Source organism: Alnus glutinosa, chromosome 8, assembly GCF_958979055.1.
Source record: "Alnus glutinosa chromosome 8, dhAlnGlut1.1, whole genome shotgun sequence".
Lineage (NCBI taxonomy): Eukaryota > Viridiplantae > Streptophyta > Magnoliopsida > Fagales > Betulaceae > Alnus > Alnus glutinosa.
The window spans coordinates 25,790,173-25,806,607 of record NC_084893.1 but is presented as its reverse complement, the minus strand read 5'-3'; the positions used below and the strand labels follow the sequence as shown (position 1 = coordinate 25,806,607).

The 16,435-nt window shown below is 36.8% G+C and overlaps 3 protein-coding genes across 3 annotated transcripts; 1 reads left to right on the top strand and 2 right to left on the bottom strand.

The window, feature by feature from the left end:
• The first annotated feature begins 458 nt into the window (after window positions 1-458).
• LOC133874790 (organic cation/carnitine transporter 4) lies at window positions 459-3,336 on the top strand. The gene is made up of 2 exons (XM_062312650.1): window positions 459-969; window positions 2,078-3,336. Exons 1-2 carry the CDS (start codon window positions 540-542, stop codon window positions 3,241-3,243), a joined length of 1,596 nt encoding a protein of 531 aa, XP_062168634.1. The 5' UTR covers window positions 459-539; the 3' UTR covers window positions 3,244-3,336.
• A 181-nt stretch (window positions 3,337-3,517) lies between these two features.
• Window positions 3,518-5,765, bottom strand: LOC133874791 (uncharacterized). The gene is made up of 3 exons (XM_062312651.1): window positions 5,238-5,765; window positions 5,024-5,115; window positions 3,518-3,857 (listed from the first exon to the last, which is right to left on the bottom strand). Exons 1-2 carry the CDS (start codon window positions 5,585-5,587, stop codon window positions 5,058-5,060), a joined length of 408 nt encoding a protein of 135 aa, XP_062168635.1. The 5' UTR covers window positions 5,588-5,765; the 3' UTR covers window positions 3,518-3,857; window positions 5,024-5,057.
• A 5,366-nt stretch (window positions 5,766-11,131) lies between these two features.
• LOC133875309 (organelle RRM domain-containing protein 2, mitochondrial) lies at window positions 11,132-14,835 on the bottom strand. The gene is made up of 4 exons (XM_062313401.1): window positions 14,606-14,835; window positions 12,189-12,257; window positions 12,003-12,109; window positions 11,132-11,507 (listed from the first exon to the last, which is right to left on the bottom strand). The coding sequence occupies exons 1-4, from the start codon at window positions 14,763-14,765 to the stop codon at window positions 11,409-11,411; spliced, it is 435 nt and encodes a 144-aa protein (XP_062169385.1). The 5' UTR covers window positions 14,766-14,835; the 3' UTR covers window positions 11,132-11,408.
• Window positions 14,836-16,435: the final 1,600 nt, after the last annotated feature.

Genomic DNA, 16,435 nt, shown 5'->3' with positions numbered 1-16,435 from the left:
TGAATAAGCATTTTTCTGCGTTTTCAAATCGCAATTTTTTAAAAACGCAGTTTTCAAACGGTTCATTTTCTGCTATTTGATTTAAAATCACATTTTTTCTATACGAAATCGCAATCCCAAACGCACCCTAAATCATGGAAATATAATTTCTTAAAATTATTTTTTTAATATTCACAATTTTAAAAACGTACAATACAAACAACCAAACGAATCGTTTAAAGTTTGGTTTCGTATCTTCACAAAGTGCCATGTAGGCCCCTAACCATGATAGATCCCAGGAACATTCCTATCTTCACAGGTGCCAAAGACCTTTACGCATACCGGCCAACATTACCTCAAATCCAACGGATCTAACATACTCTACGTGTCCACTCCTAATCTCCAAGCAAATCATGGGCCTCATCGCCCTCCACGTGTCCATGAACCAAAAAGCAACTCTCTATTCCACAAGGATATACACAAACAGCTTCACTTCTCCCTACGAAGCGCGACATAGAGAACTGGCCTCCTCTTAATAACCCCAAAAAAGATTCCCAGATATGCCCGCCACGTTAGCATCAGATTACGGTGACCGGAGTTCCGATCTCCGGTCACCGCTGATAGAACCAGGAAAGGAAGCCCAACCCAAATCGGAATCCGAGAAGATCTGCATCGACGACATGCTGCTGAGGCACTGCGGCGAGTTCGGGCCGTGGCAGCTGAAGCACTTCGTGCTAACGAGCCTGGCTTGGGCGCTGGAGGCCTTCCACACCATGGTCATGATCTTCGCCGACCGCGAACCGGCTTGGAGGTGCACCGCCGTGTCCGGCTGCGACGCCTCTGCGAGCAGCGTCTGTGGGCTCGACCCGGGCTCGTGGGAGTGGGCCGGCGGCTCGGGAAGCTCGACGGTGGCGGAGTGGGGGTTGGTTTGTGGAGACAAGTACAAGGTTGGGTTGGTTCAGGCCTTGTTCTTTGGCGGCTGCATGATAGGTCAGTTTCTCTCTCTCATACAATTAAAGTTTAATAATTTTTTTTTTATGGGTTTTTCTTGATTAATTTATTACTGGCTTATCTTGGAGAGGTTCCGTTTTTGGACCAACAAGTGTGATAACGATTAACGAATGTGTCTTTTGTGAGATGTTATAAGTGTAGGATTTGAGGAACTAATTAATACTTGTCGTTTTAGTGTTAATGTTAATGGAAAAAGAAAACATAAAGAAGGACATGCCCGAAAGAGTATAGGTTGTCGTTTTCTCTATGTCTCTATGACATGTTTGTGCAAAACAAAATATCAAATAAAACTTAAGGGGATCAAATAAAAATTCTTTTCATTTGCGTCAATTCCCGGCGGCCTTTCGATATTGTTATCATCGTTAGAAAACGTCCTTTAATTTTTAAGCATAAGATGCTCACCATTTGTTTCTTTTACTTTCTTCCCTAAAGCTGGAAACTTGTTAAGCTTTTATGGAGTGTGTGGTCAAGGACAACATAAGCCTTCCGCAACACTATCGGTTATTAATTTCTGTGCCGTATAGAGTTAATGCTATTTAAAAGAGTTGCTGAACGTACAATAGCAATAGCAATAGCAATAGCAATAGCAATAATTAATAACGATAACAACAAAAGCAAAAGAGAACAAATGGGTGTGACGGAGGCTACGGAAAGTGATAAGCGTGACTGAAGAAAAACAAAATCGCGGTGCATGCTTTCGGATAAAGATAGAAGTTTAAAAGGATACATTTTTTTCAATATTTTTGTTGTCGGTTGTCTTTAATTGGAATTGTCCTTTTCCTGAAGCCGAGGTATCACCAAAACTACCGCCTACCGGTAGAGCTAGGATAGATCGATGTCAGATACCTCGAATTTCTTCTCGGATTGTGGATATTATCCACTTAAATAGTGCGATTTACCCCTTTAGTGTACAACAAGCATTACTCTAGCTTATTCATTTGTCCCGATTGAAAAATAAAGCTGACTTAATCCCAAGAAATGTTATAGCACGGGATTTCTGATTAGTGCTTGAATTTGTGTAAGATAATTCGATCAGCTTACATCATGATCGATCACTAACATTTTATATTTTGTCTTCGATTTTCAGGTGCTGGGATATTTGGCCATCTTTCAGACTCCTTCCTAGGAAGAAAAGGCTCCCTAACAGTAGTTTGTATCCTAAACGCTGTCTTCGGTTGCTTGACAGCCTTTTCCCCAGACTACTGGACCTATGTCTGTCTTCGGCTCCTAACTGGTTTCAGCACAGGCGGTGTTGGCCTTTGTGCTTACGTCCTAGCCACCGAACCTGTCGGCCCCACGAAGCGCGGGGCTGCCGGGATGTCCACATTCTACTTCTTCTCAACCGGAATTGGGTTACTCTCCGGCATAGCCTACGTTTTCCGATCATGGCGTACTCTATATATTGCTTCCTCCATCCCCTCCCTTCTCTTCCTCGTCACCGTCCTTCCTTTCATCTCTGAGTCTCCGAGATGGTACCTCGTTCGAGGAAAAGTGAAGGAGGCCATGAAACTCATGCACTCCATTGCTAAATCCAACGGAAAACACCTTCCTGATGGGGTTATGTTGGCGCTGGACGAAGAAGTGAATAACTGTTCAAGCTATGAGCAATTAGAAACCAAAGAAGCAATAAGCGGGTCTCTAGTAGATGTGGTTCGCTTAAAAATCACTCGCATCCGTCTATTTCTCATCGTCGCCATTAATTTCTTGTGCTCTGTTGTGTACTACGGTCTTAGCCTTAACGTTGTCAACCTTGAAACAAATCTCTACCTCAACGTGCTCCTTAACGCAGTGGCGGAAATGCCAGCTTTTACAATCACGGCAGTTTTGCTGGACAGGTTTGGAAGGAAGCCGTTGGCAATAGGGACGTTATGGTTTAGTGGGGTTTTCTGCCTCTTGGGGAGCTTAGTGAGCAGCGTTGGGATGTGGAAGGTAGTGAGGATGGTTTGTGGGGTATTGGGGATCTTTGGGATGGCCGGGACTTACAACTTGCTGTTTATTTATGCCGCCGAACTGTTTCCGACGGTGGTTAGAAACGCAGCGCTAGGATGTGCAACACAGGCTGCTCAAATGGGAGCGATAACAGCACCGTTTGTGGTGGTTTTGGGTGGTGGCTTGCCGTTTCTGGTGTTCGGAGTGTGTGGTACCGTGGGAGGGATACTTGCTTTTTACCTGCCGGAGACATTAAATAAACCCCTGTATGACACTATGGCAGGAATGGAGGATAAGGAAAGTGGCAATTGCACTAGTGTTTGATGGTGTTCATACATTTTTTCTTTTCCTTCTCTGCTTTTACAAAGATGACTAATTAAGCAATATAAGCCTCTCATAACTACATGTTTATCTTCTTGGTTTGTGTGTGTGTAATATCATGTGTTTCCCAAACCCAACTATCGAGCACTGATTGGGCCTCAGCAATGATAGCACCGTGCCAGCAAACATCCAAAAGCAGAGGAAGCAATATAATTATGGGTTGCAAATCTTGTTTGAGTATCGATTTGAGTTTTATTGATATACGCGTATAAGATCATATGGGTCAATCTTAATTCGTTAATTTCATATTAAATCTATGTTAAATTCACAAATCATATTAAATCTATGTTCTATTTTTCAAATTCAAACGGTAATAACATGAGAACCAGGCTAGTACAGACCAACGGACATTATTTTTGTTGGCAGGATTAACTCACTTTCTCAAACTCTTATTTACTGCTCTGTCATCACCCTCTTCAGAAATCAGAGCTCCGGTCACCAGTGGAAGCTCATGCAGGTGACGACCCAAATCCAATGCATTTCCATGGAGATATGAATTATGAGGATACCAGTTCATTTTAGCATTCATAATAGCCACACTCCTTGAAGCGTTTATTCTGGAAAAAGATGCACAAATTTAAAATCATTTAATCAGATTCCTAAAACTACTTAAAATGCATTAATTTTTTTTGTCATTATTTCAATTAATAATAATAATAACTAATTAATTAGAAAGCTATGCATTAATCGAATATCAAAGTGAAACAAATTATATTCCATAGAATTATATATATATATATATATATATATATATAGACCCAAATGTTAGCCGGCCATTACCTGCTCTGGCTCTGTATGTGCTTCCATCATCATCGCAGTGGGCTTACCAGGAAAAATTATAATAGTAAAACACGTGATTCAATACCCACTGCAGGTCAATGGTGGAGAAAACACCGAAACATTTCTTTTCCCACTGGGCCAAGGCCGAGCAACACAACAATTGTTAAAAAATATAAATAAATATATCGTGATTCGGAGCTTATATGATCACATTATTTATATATATATATCTCTCTCTCTTTGTTATTCGGAGGAGGGTTGTTCCAATAGCTACTGCTGAGAGTACAACACTTAGTGTAACATTAATTATTATAATTCTTTCTATAATTTTCTTACAAATTCATCAAACATTTTCACTCATCACCACTTTTAACCAATTTTTTTTTTTTTTTTTTTTTGAGAAACACTTTTAACCAATTATGAGTCGCCGCCTAATCACTCCATGGTTATGGGTATATGACTGAACCTCTCCATGGTCATAAAATAGTTTCGTCACACTAACAAGCAACTTTGGAGTGACTCGACCGCCATAAAATAGACTTTTAAGAAGGCTGAACCACCCCTAAAGGCATCGGAGGTGATCGGAGAGAATCATAGCTTCGTTGCTACAACACATTAGTTCATTTTCTTTTGTTTGAATAATAAAAATAGACTTCAATTACGACTAGATGATAAATTTCAATTATAGCTAGGTAATATTCTAACAACTCTCCGGTGGTAAAACTGTTAAAATCTAGCCTATTAGTATTTTTACTTTAATGATTCAGATTGTATCGTCTCGATCTAAAACTTGGTAAGACAAACGAATCAAGAAAAATTATCATAGAAGTAGGTAATATTAACACATAATCAATGGGAGCTTCTTTTTTTCAGAGACATATGGTTAGTATAATTAAAACCACAAGAAGCTTTACATAATTTCATTTCCAAAATTTACACTTACATCCATAAAAATGATAAAATTCTGTACACGCCCATCAGAACATGAATGGAGTCGGAGAAAATGACGGAATAACCGCCGGAACGTGAGCTCGCCTGCCAAATCCACCACAAACAGATATTACAACCCATCCAACCAATCACAATACGCCATATATTCCCTTTTAAAAAAAAGAAAGAAAGAAAGAAAACAGAAATCGGCAGGCGGCAGTGGTTACCCGTAATCGTCGCTGTAGCTAGTACGGACTTGAACCCGGACATGGGACCCACCCTTCCTATTGACAATCCTCGGACGCTCCTCAGATCCCACCGTCCGACTATCGGCGGCTTTCTCTTTCTCCATCACCACCAATACCGCGCTGTCCTCGGAGATCGCGCACAGCGAAGGCTTCCACTCCGGCTCGGCCTCTGTGGGGCCCATCCGCCCCCGCCGCCTCCGCCGGTTCCTACGAGCCGGCCTCGACGGCTCCAGCCACTTCGTCTCATCCTCCTCCGCCGCCGCCGCTCCCGGGCGCGAGCAACAGCCTGGGGACCCACAGCACGAGACGAATTCCAAGAAGAACTTCATGGTGCGGATTAATTGTATATATGTGTGTTGCGGTATTTAGCTTGTAATAGGAGTTTGGAAACTGGGCTAGGAGCCGCGGGAAATCACGGGTGGTGCCATTGGCGGAGTAGAAGTTGAAGTTCCCTCATAATAATAATTTTTCTTTTCTTCTTTTTCCGCTGCTGTGGGAAAGACGAAGTAGCAATTTTATAGAGGTGAATAACTGGGAGGAGTTTTGTTTTTATCCAAAAGGAACAAGATTGCCCATGGTTTTCCGGGTTTACTACGAGAGTACCCTGGATTCAATGAATGGATTGGCGGCGGGCCCGGCGGCTTTATAGGGTCACAGCTCCGATCCCATTTTGTTAGGTACACGTATTTGTTCCTTTTTTTTTTCTTTTTCTTTTTTTTTATTGACGTATATTTCAATTTTTCCTTTTTTTTTTTATTTTTTTTATTTTTTTAGTTTTATAATTTTCTTTTTAAAGATATATAAATGAAATTTATGGATTGAATTGGTCCCAAATACTTTACCTTTATCGGAGATATGATACGTTTATAATCTTAATTTTTTTTTTTCAAACTAACCATCTAATTTGTTTTCTTATATATTGATTCTATATATTTAATGGTAAATTTTTTTTAAAAAAAAAAATTATTAAAATTGTACAGAAGTTATAAACGTATCATATCTCAATATTATTGAATTATATACTAAATGACCTTAAGCAGCTCTCAAGTCTCACTTGAAAGCAATAAAAATTCACTAAAAAAAAAAAAAAAAATCAAATAGAAAAGCAAGAATTTTCAATATGCTCTGTGATTATGAAATTCTCTTCATGTATATTACTTACTTACCTAAAATTAAAATAAAAGAAAATTTCCAGTATTTAAGAAAGAGTTTATGGATTGAAAAATGCAATTCCATTATGATGGCCCGTATTCCGGATCCCTTGAAATTAGTTTCATATTCCAACATTTGCAATAAAAGAAAATGAAAATGCATTTGGGAAAAAAAGATAATTATAATTACGTCTATCGGTCTTTGCCATGTGTAAGTCCAACAAGTTTGTCTACGTGATTTCTTTTGGATTTTTTTTTTTTTTTTTTTTTTTTTTTTGTCGAAAAATTCTTATTGGTTAGGTAGGGGCTCAACTAAAAAACTTTTCTTTCAACTCTATTAAAAAAAATAATAATAAATAAATGTTCTTATCTCAACCATAAAAAAAAAAATCTCTTTTTTCAGCTTCCTTCCTCCACACCAGTGCACCACTCTCCCGGTCTCTCATCAGGATAAATCAACTGGAGAAAAGTCGGTCCTTTATATACAGGGGTATTTTTGTCCAGTTTCTCTCAACTGGAGAGGATCGTGATCCCCACTCCTTACCCTTGCAAACGCTCCACGAAAGAAATATCTTTTTTTATTCAAATTTTCTAAATATAAAGCTTGCCGACTAAAGCAAACTCTATCTTATTATATTTTGACTCCATTATTGGCTCTTTACCTGTGTATATGTGTGTGTAGAGATAAGTTAGATAACTTGCAAGTGTGGTTAAAGTTATAGGTGCTATAATAAGCAACTTAGATGAGGTGTTTTGTCAAGTTTAACCAAATTAATTTGGGTGACCTTTTTGTTTTGGTGATGGGCAATCTACTCAACCACGTACTTCAAATATATCCAAATTGCAAATACTTAATCCTTATATCACACCCATCAGTACTATGCCACGTTAATCTCCATGTGTATTGCAAGGTCAGCTCCTTTCACTCACGTCATCAGTTTTAAAATCTATTATCTTTTTTAAAAATATTATAATACTTACAAAATGATCTTTCATATTCAACGACGGACAATGAGTCATTTGCCGGTCTCTTGCTCATTGGCTCAATCATTGATTCCTTGGATGGACTTTTATGTAACACTCACATAATAAAGTTGATTATATATATGGGATTTATGACAAACTTTTTGACCCTTAATTTGGTAATGGACGGTGTTTCTTTCTCTCTCTTTTTTTTTTTCTAATTAAAAAGGGCAGGCCGAAGAGATTAATTATGACTATTTCATTTAGGCATAACCATAGTAGCACCTACCCGTTAGGAGCCACACAGGAGGGGCCTAGACGGTACTCCCTCAAGTCTAACTTGAGCCATAGCTTAACCTAACTCTACCAGAACATCAATGAGAATCAAGGTAGTTTACACTAATCAGGCATAGAGATTCTCACTGTGGGATTCAAACAACCCATGTCTTAGTGTGTACTTGACCACTTTCAAAATTTTCTTGGGTGATTAAACCACCAGACGATGTTGTTCTTGAGAGTGCATACATGCATTTGTGAAAAAGAAAAAGAAAATAAGAATGATATTAGCAAGATTCAAACAAATTAACAGGTGATTTTCATTTTTTTCCAAAACCGTATGGAACTTGATTTTTAAGAGGCATGCAAAGATGCACCGTTGGTCCGTTACATGGATGGAGACTTGAATAATATCATTTGAGTCTTGGAAACTCGCAAGATCCCTAGCAATTTTTCTACTCGAATAGTTAGAAATTTAGACAAATGATATGAGAGAATTTATATGTGACTCACCTATTTGGATAGGTGACCGAGCAGCTTAAAATTTATTCTGACAAATAGATTTTATATAAACTCTCTTACATCGTCTGCCCAAAATGTTAAGAGCAAGTAATTGTTGTGGATCTCAATCCCATCAGCACAATTTGTGATTCTCATACACTATTTACTCAATATTCAATTACAAATGAGACTTTGCCACAAGTAGTCCCTTATTAATTATCATCCCACATGCTAAATGAATTTATGTTATTTCATAAAAGAATTGCCCATAAAAGTCCAATTGCCAAACCTAATCATGCTAAAATTCAACCAAAACTTAACTGTCTAGACATGTACGGTGAAAATGAGACCTAGATTGGTATATTTGTTTGAGTTTTTTTGGGGTTTTTTTTTTTTTTTCGTGTTTTTAAGTAATATTTTTTGCCTTGAATAATTCGTAATCGTATTTATTTTGAGAATAGAAAACAAGAAACTTCAACATTTTAAAGGCAAATTAATATCCATGTTTACAAGGTTAGACCACAAATTCATATTTCTTAGCAAGCTCTAACCTTTGAACTTGTATTTTTCTTACCCTAATGAACCTACCTGACTTAAATTTTGTTCCTTTTAGAATACTCTGATCTACTCTCTAGTCTAGTGATACAAACTTTTCTTTAATTTCTTAGCTGAATATATTTTAAAGTCTTTTATGACCTATTATAAGAATGCATAATTTTTTAAAAAAATAAATAAATAAATAAATAAATAAAAATCCAACTACTCAAATACAATGACCCAATTAATTTGGCAGGACCAAAATGATTAGTGTCTAGTCAGAATGCCTGAGCTGTCCAGAAATGTGGATGCATTTAATTTGATGGACTTCAATCCATCTAACTAAAATGATTTATTTGTCCCACTTTGAATTTAAAATATCCAGTACTGTTTAGTTTCTTTCATTAATATTGTAGGGATGGGTTTTTTTGTTTGCTTCAAAGGAAGGCAAAGTGCCCTTTCCCCATTGGCCCGTTGGAAACATAATAAGCACGGTATTTCATGGTCTTGCGCCACTTGTAAACACCAATTAATGTCAGAGGTGTGATAGGTTGCCGGGTGGGTAATGTTTTTTTCACAATAAATGTACATATTTTATATATATATTTTAAATAGCGAAGGATTTTTCATTAATAATGAAACAAAGGGGTCGAGGGCAACGGTTCTAAATTCTGGCTATGAAATGAAAGTTATATGAGAGAATTCTTATCTACTCTTTAGACTTGTTTATTATACTCATTTTGTATCGATTGATATGATTAAAAAAAAAAAAAGTGACACAAAAAATCACTTAAAATATGTCACATTAGTCCGTGTGAAGGGCAACATTACTCATATTTAAGATATGATTAAAATACGTTACTTAAAATACATTTCCTTAAAAGTACAACTCCTTTACAATTTTTTTATAATTTGGTGACACATCTTAGCATGTAATTTGAGGGTATTAAACATTTTTTATAAATGGCTGACGCTACTCTAATTATGAGATATTATATCGTAAAGTATAGGAAGTTGTAAAAGAGACGCAAGAGGTCTAACATTGCTCGACCCAAAATATGAAGTAAAAATAAAAAATAAAAAAATGAAGTAAAAGAAATACCCATTGTAAGGCTGAGATGGTGGAGAATTATTTACATCTTGCAATCACCGATTGACAAGTGTGACACGAGTTGTGTAATTAGGCTCCACCTAAACCTTCTTTTTGGGTAACTCCATCCAAACCCAATACATAGGGTTTTTCAGATTCTTTAGGTTGTGGTCAGGGCAGTTGGGATATGGCCCATTCGAGGACCATCCTAAGACACACTAAGATGCACCTATTTTTCTTTTTTCTTTTTTTCTTTAATAATTAAAATGGCATGAGTCGGTGATGAAATTGACAACTCTACCTTAGTGTGACCACAATAGCCCTTACTTGCTGGGCATTGCTTTGAAGAAGCCTAAACGGTGCATATCATAGACACTCTCTCAATACCGATTAAGTCATAGTTTAACTTTAACACGACCCAACTCAATAGTCTCAAGCGCTAAATCTGACCTTGAGACCTAGCCCCCGTTAAGACAACCTACCGGTGGACCACACCATCAGTGGAAACATTAGTACAAAGTTGAGGAGATTGAAGGGAATGAGAGGAAAAAAATAATAATAATAATAATAATAATAATAATTAAGAAGAGGGAGTGAAGTCATGAGAAGATGGGATATTCAATCTAAAAATAATAAACGTAAGAAAGGAGCCAAAAGTAAACTCTTCTTTATTTTAGCTCTGTTTTGTTTCGACCTAAAATGTTTTCTGTCGAAAAAAAAAATATCAGTAGAATCATTTTTCGGCATTTGACTCGTATGAAAATTAGCGATGCCAAGCGACAGCCGAAATGACTAGCGACTTCTAGCAAGCTCCGATGGCAATGGCCAACAACTTCGGACAAACTCGAGTAGTGAATTCCGACAATCTAAGGACCTACGATGGCCAATTCCAATGACCTCTAACAGGTGGTGACATAAGCAACCTCCTACAGTGGTGAAGAATGAACTGCAAGAGAGTGCATACTCAAAGGAGAAGCTCAAATTCAAAAAATTGTTTACCAAAAAAAAAAAAAAAACATTTTTCGCAACTTAAATGAAGTTTTATTGGTCAACTGATAAATGTTTTGGGTTTGACAAAATTGAAAAAAAAAATTTTCCAAAAAAGTCTTCACATCAAATCAAACGGAAACTTAGTTGATGGAAAGGACAGAACAGGATCAAATACAAAGTAAGTTGACAATAAAAAGAGATAGAAGTGACAAAAATTTGCTCAGACACTGTTAAACTTTTAATACATTAGCTAATGGTAAAACGAAGATATATACAAATTTATTAAAACATAAATCCAAACAAAGGGGACTTCCCACCACAACAATTTCATTTATGATGCAAACATGATAATAGATTTCACTAGATTATTAACCATGAAGATGGGCAAAATGTTTATAAATATAGCAAACTATAATCTGGTACATGATAGTCACAACATACAACAATTAAGAATCCATATATGTCTCAGTTCAATCTTCTCAGTTCGCATATAAGGTTAACCTCCCACAATATAAAAACTCCTCCGCAATAGAAGACAACCATGCTGTCACTTTAAAAAGACAGAACCTTGGTATCCATAAATGCTGTTCGCAGGCCAAGCCACTTCAATGGTTGACAAACTTGTTCCCTTTAACAAAGGAGTCACTGACGGCTATATGGAGTAGCCACATTGTTCTCAGGTTGGCCAGGCGGTGGCCTGGGTCTTGCATATTCTGCAAATATAACCCAACCGTCCAGAAACTATACAGCACAAACAAAAATAACACATTCAGTTACTAAATGAAGTAAATAGGGAGAAAAAAAAGAAAGAAAACAAGGTTGAATAACCATGGTGGCATGGACATTCAGAGAGAGAGAGAGAGAGAGAGAGAGAGTAAAACAAGGTTTGTTCTGTATAAAGCTTTTAGATATTTGAAGGCATGCTGCACCTTTAAATATAGTTCATCCTCGATCGACAAGTTAACTAAAAGATCCCATGAGTCACGACCTTACATTGTTTATCGCCAATTCAATAGTAAGTTGTAGTCGAAGATGGAAACATTTGTTAAGGAGTTTATACTTCAACATAACAAAGGACTTCCCTTTTTCATCGGGTGTTTATTTTGTGTGTGTTTGTTGGTATTAGTAATTGAAAAAAAAAAAACTTTGTGCTATCCTAATTTCAAGCATGAAATGTCACACAAACATCTTCTATCTTCTCAAGGGGATGAAAGCAACGTGAACATGTCAACTCACCTGTCCATCCATGCCCTTTATACCTTTTGCAGCGTCATCTAGAGTAGCATACTTCACAAAACCAAAGCCCTTAGAATATCCCGACACTCTATCAGTCACCACCCTAGCTGTAAATAGCAAAAGATTAATGATTGATAGTCTGGTGGTGATTACAAAAAATAAAAATAAAATAAGAGGATAACACACCATTAACTACTTCACCAAACTGGGAAAAGGCTTCCTGAAGTTTTTCTGTAGTAGTACGCTTACTAAGCCCTGAAAATAGAGTAGACATAGAGCCTCATCAGTCTCACGGTCGCCACAAAAGGCAACTCAATCATCCCAAGCATGCACATAATATCAAAAGCTACATCAATGAACTATCATCATACATAGATCACCCCAGCAACACAAAAATAAATACCAAAAATACAGAGTGGAGTGCAAGATGACCAAGATTCCAAGTTTTAACAGCAAACTTCCAATCATCACAAAAAACACAAGATATTAAAAAAAAAAAATTGCGACTTGAACAAAACCAAGTGCCAGATTGGGCCAGTGAATATATCCTGCTACTGGACAGAACATTTTCATAAGTATAAAATGAACATATATTAACACCATAAACTAATTGATTTGATTCAACTGATGACAAAACATTATATGATCTCATGATCTTAAGTGCAGACCCAAAAAAGAAATATGAAATGACAAGTCTGCTTAAGATTATAAGAGGTTAAATGTAATACAAAGAGATTCAATGAAGCTAGGTATCTCCAGCTCTTGTAAGAAGCAAAAGGATTACAGGTAAGTATATCATAAAAAAGAGTAAAAAGAAAAAATTACATGAATAAACCATTGACAGAATTTAAATACAATATAAAATAAAAGAAGTAAATCAAGACACCATGAATACAGAACACTTTAAAGAAAGATAGTAGACAGAAACAAAGAGCTAGAAAGAAAAAAGGGTGCAGTTCTTTTTTTTTTTTTTTTTGATAAGTGAAAAAAGGGTGCACTTCATACAGTGTTAAATTAGATTGATGTAACTTTATAGATCTTGCTCCTCTTTTATAAGAATCGCAACCCATTCTTTCACTTCTTCACAGACCTGCATTTACCCTCCCTGTATGCATGTGCGCATAAGTTTATAACACTAAACTTTATGAATGAGGACCAAATATACTGAGAGGGTGAAAACAACAGGAGAGAAAAGCTAAATAAGATCAACAACAATTAGAAACAATCTATTTTTGCAAGTCATAACCAATCAAGCTTAAATTGTTATCACCCTCTTTGTAACCCTAGAAAAGTAACTTTTCAGATAGAATATATTTACTTCCTACCAAATTTAGAAAAATAAAATAAAAAACTCATCCCATTTCAACTAAAATAAGCCAACTATGGATGGCCCACGACCAAATCTGACTCTTTCTAAGATCATCCAGTAATGTTGATTCCTATCCCAGGAATTCTTTCCAGAATGATGACCTATAACTATGAGCTCGATCAATTTCAATCAGGAATTCAATCACCAAACTCAATGGTCCAAGTATTAAGCGAGGTTCACTTTTAGCCAACAATATCTCATAGTCTGGAACAAAATAAAATTGCAGGTTTCCCCAACATCCAAATACAGTAGTTAAGGACCCGTGCCATCAACAAATACTTAACCTCTCATTGATTGAGTGTCACCTATAGTATTTTCTACATTGCTTAGCTACCATCTGGAAACAATGCTTGTCTAGTTGCCTAGGTATGTTTGGCAAAGCCTTTTGCCATTTTATTTTTCCTGGAATAGTCATAAGAATTGATTGATGCGATATAAAGGTGAAAGGAGTTTTGAATTTTTTGTGAAAGAAAAGTGAAGAAAGTTGTTTGTTAATGTGAAGAAAGGAGTTCGAACTTTTTGGGAAAAATGAAGAAAAAAAAAAGATGGGAGAAATGCTTGCCAAACACATGGGTCAATAGAACTTCTCACAAATTCCATTCCTGACCCAAAAAAAAATCATTCTTTTACTCATATCAGGTACCTCTCTACATGTGTCATACAACCACCAATGAAAGTATGTATTGCTTCTAGTTTACCGCACATTCTAATCCTTCTGATAAAGAAACCAAAACCACAGTGAGTAAATCATCCTAAACAATTACAGATACAGTTAGACTAATACAAAATATATCTCCAAATACATGTGTATGTGCGCGCGCGCTTCATTTCACCAAGGGCGAAAAATCGTACCCTCTACTGATTTATACTATAAGAATCACTGAACCCAAGATAATGAATTAAAAAAAAAAATAACAAAACCATTTAGTTGGTTTAATCTCTAGGGGCTCTTATTTTCTTAAGTACCCAAGTAACGGTGACACGAAATTATGGGAAGCAAAACACACCAAATGCATCATTTTCTTTCTTTTCCTTAATTTTCTCAGCATCAAAACACAGCAGGGAAATACTCCACAAGAAGTGAATCCCAAAACTCATCATCCTCAAACTACTAACACATCCCAGAAAAATGTAATACCTTGAAAAGAATTACAGAAAACCCAGAAGAGCAAAAGAAAGATATAATAGATACGAAGGGTATAATAGAAAGACAGAGAGAGAACAAGGAACGTACCGGAGACGAATAGGTTGGTGCTGGGCTCGCGCGTTTCGCGCTGCTGAGCAGACGTGGCAGCCGACGGAGGAAAGTTGATGGCTGGATTTGAAATCGTCGAGAACAAACGCCTCAAGCCGCGAGGCGCCGCCGCCGCCGCGGTTCTCAAAGCCATGGCCATGGGTTTTGCGTAGAACCCTTCTAAGCTCTAAGACGAAAGAAGGGGTTTTTCTAGAACGAGAGGGGGAGAGAGAGAGCCAAAGAAGTGGGCTATATAAATAAATTAGAGTAGAGAAGAGAAATGGAGGGTACTTTGTGATTACCCAATGGGCCTCCATTTTGATAGATCAATTGGGCAATTAAGAATAATGTATGCTAACTTGGTTTACAAATGGAGAAGGATAGGGTCCATTTCTTCTCAGCCCAACTCCAATGGTGCTAGGCTGGTACTTTCTTGGACCCAATTTCCTAATTGAGAAAGTCTTTAACGTCTTTCTCTTGACTTTCTCTTATATAATTTTAAAAAAAAATTAATCATTGAATTTGTAAGACGTACACTAAGTGTAGGCTTCTCCAATGGTATAAATGAGAGACACTAGGAATTTGGAAGCGTAGATCACAGATCGTCCCTCTTGCAAAAAGCTAGGGGAGTTTTACGTCTTGGATTTGACTCATTTGAGTACAAGCATCAAAGCTTTGAATAATTAATTAACAAAACTCCCAAACACCAACTTCAATTAGTAATGAAAAATAATATAGAAGACACAAGGCATACTAAGAGGACCCGATGCCTGCAAACGGGCGAAATTAGGATTTTAAATTGGGGGGGGCGCCAAAAAAAAATAATTAGGAGGGTAAAAATCTTGATTGTAAAGAATTATAGGAATTTTTTAAAAAAAAAAAAGTTGAAGAATATTTTGAGGCTTCTAGCCCTACAAGCAAAGGCATCAAAGCTGGAGAAGAAGTTACCAAACCCCGAGGCGTTTTTTCCTTCTCTTGAAACTAGGGGCGTATATGTGGAGGGATATTAACTGTCAGCATTCGCTATTCGTACGTGCGAATGCGGTTAACAAAAATCATTGTCCGCATACACGGATAGCGGTTTTAGGATGTGCGGATGTGGTCCATACGCCTCATATATGTATGTATGTATGTATAAATTCACCAAAACGACGTTGGTTTGGTGTGTATTACCAAAATGATGTTGTTTTGGATTAGGTATACGTTATGTTTACATTAGTTTAATTGGCTGTGTTGCTTTTTTGTGTAACACTTGAGCAAAAATGCAAAAGTAATGTGAAAGATTAGGACTTAAAACAAGCTCAAAATACTAAAAGTTTGCCTAAATTATTTTAAACATCGTTTAAAATAGGCCCTAATAGAGACCCAAAGAATGCCCAAAATGTTCATTACCTAATATGCAAATAGCGGATAATAACCGCGTGGATATGGTTAATAAAAACATGATGTGAATGCAGATATCTAAAAGTGATATCTTCCCTACACTCATTTTTCACAACAGCCCCACAACAAGCTGATGTGGCTGGTAATATTTTATTACTTTTTTTGTTTTGTTTTCTTTTCTTTTTGTAAAAAAATAATAAAATATTATCAGCCACGTCAGCTTGTTGTGGGGCTGTTGTAAAAAATGAGTGTAGGGATCATTTCTCTATTATTATTAAAGACAGCTTTTAAATCTGAATTCCCCACCCCCCCCCCCCCCTTTTTTTTTACTGGACTAAGCCAAACCTTATATATATATATATATATATAAATAATGATTCAATGCCACCTAAATATACAACTTTTTACCACATTGCCTATGTGGCAAGGTGGCCCCCCACTACTTTT